Genomic DNA, 872 nt, shown 5'->3' with positions numbered 1-872 from the left:
GTAACCATCAGCTAAATGTATCTATGTATCAACAATTTATTTATAGAACTCTTTGCGCCGTATCGAGCATTGTCATAATTCAATTCGTACCCACTCGACGGTCGCTTCAAGACGTGCCGTGTCCTGGTGCAAGAGAACCATGTCACTTCACTTGCGCCCTGGTTGACTCCCTAGTCGAGATGAATGGTGCCGTCAAGGACCAATTCGTTTGAGAGCTGTGTATACGCACATATGTACAGAGCGGCCGTTGGTACACACTACACCATATGATCCCTGGCTGATTGATATATAAACACGTGCGCGTATAATCTCGCGCAAACAATGCTATTAAGGTGGCCCTCGTGTTTAAATGGTACCGCAGAGTACTCGTCTGCTTGCAGTTGCTTAGAATCTCGTAGTGACCTATATGAAGTAGGTGAGCTTCTGCCAGTTTTTGCCCTTGTCCCCATCTCCGAATTGGTCGTTCCATTTGCGAAGCTCCTGAATGGATTTGCCGTCTTCGGATGTACTGGCACTCACCTGCAGAGCACAAGCGCAATACAATACCAGTTAAATGTACAAATTTTTCAACACGGTGGAACGCCAAATCTGCTTACACGATAAAAGCCAAATATGTACACAGGAAACCCCTCCCCCCCATTTAGAAAAACGTTACGCAAACGCAAACGCAAACGCAAACGCAAACGCAAACGCAAACATACATGCATACACACACACACACACATACATACATACATACATACATACATACATACATACATACATACATACATACATACATACATACATACATACATACATACATACATACATACATACATACATACATACATACATACATACATACATACATACATACATACATACATACA

At 42.4% G+C, this 872-nt stretch overlaps 1 protein-coding gene across 1 annotated transcript in view; it reads right to left on the bottom strand.

Annotated features, from left to right (window-relative positions):
- Positions 1–402: 402 nt before the first annotated feature.
- The window catches only part of SARC_13792 (hypothetical protein), a gene marked incomplete at both ends in the record, with an annotated part of 2,150 nt that continues 1,680 nt past the window's right edge, over positions 403–872 (bottom strand). The window contains one exon of the mRNA XM_014292075.1: positions 403–519. Within this exon, the coding sequence (XP_014147550.1) occupies positions 403–519 (117 nt within the window). The remainder of the gene's footprint in view (positions 520–872) is intronic.

Source organism: Sphaeroforma arctica (genome assembly GCF_001186125.1).
Source record: "Sphaeroforma arctica JP610 unplaced genomic scaffold supercont1.3746, whole genome shotgun sequence".
In the NCBI taxonomy this organism is placed as follows: domain Eukaryota; class Ichthyosporea; order Ichthyophonida; genus Sphaeroforma; species Sphaeroforma arctica.
The sequence above is the reverse complement of the archived record's forward strand: the minus strand, read 5'-3'. Positions and strand labels throughout refer to the sequence as shown.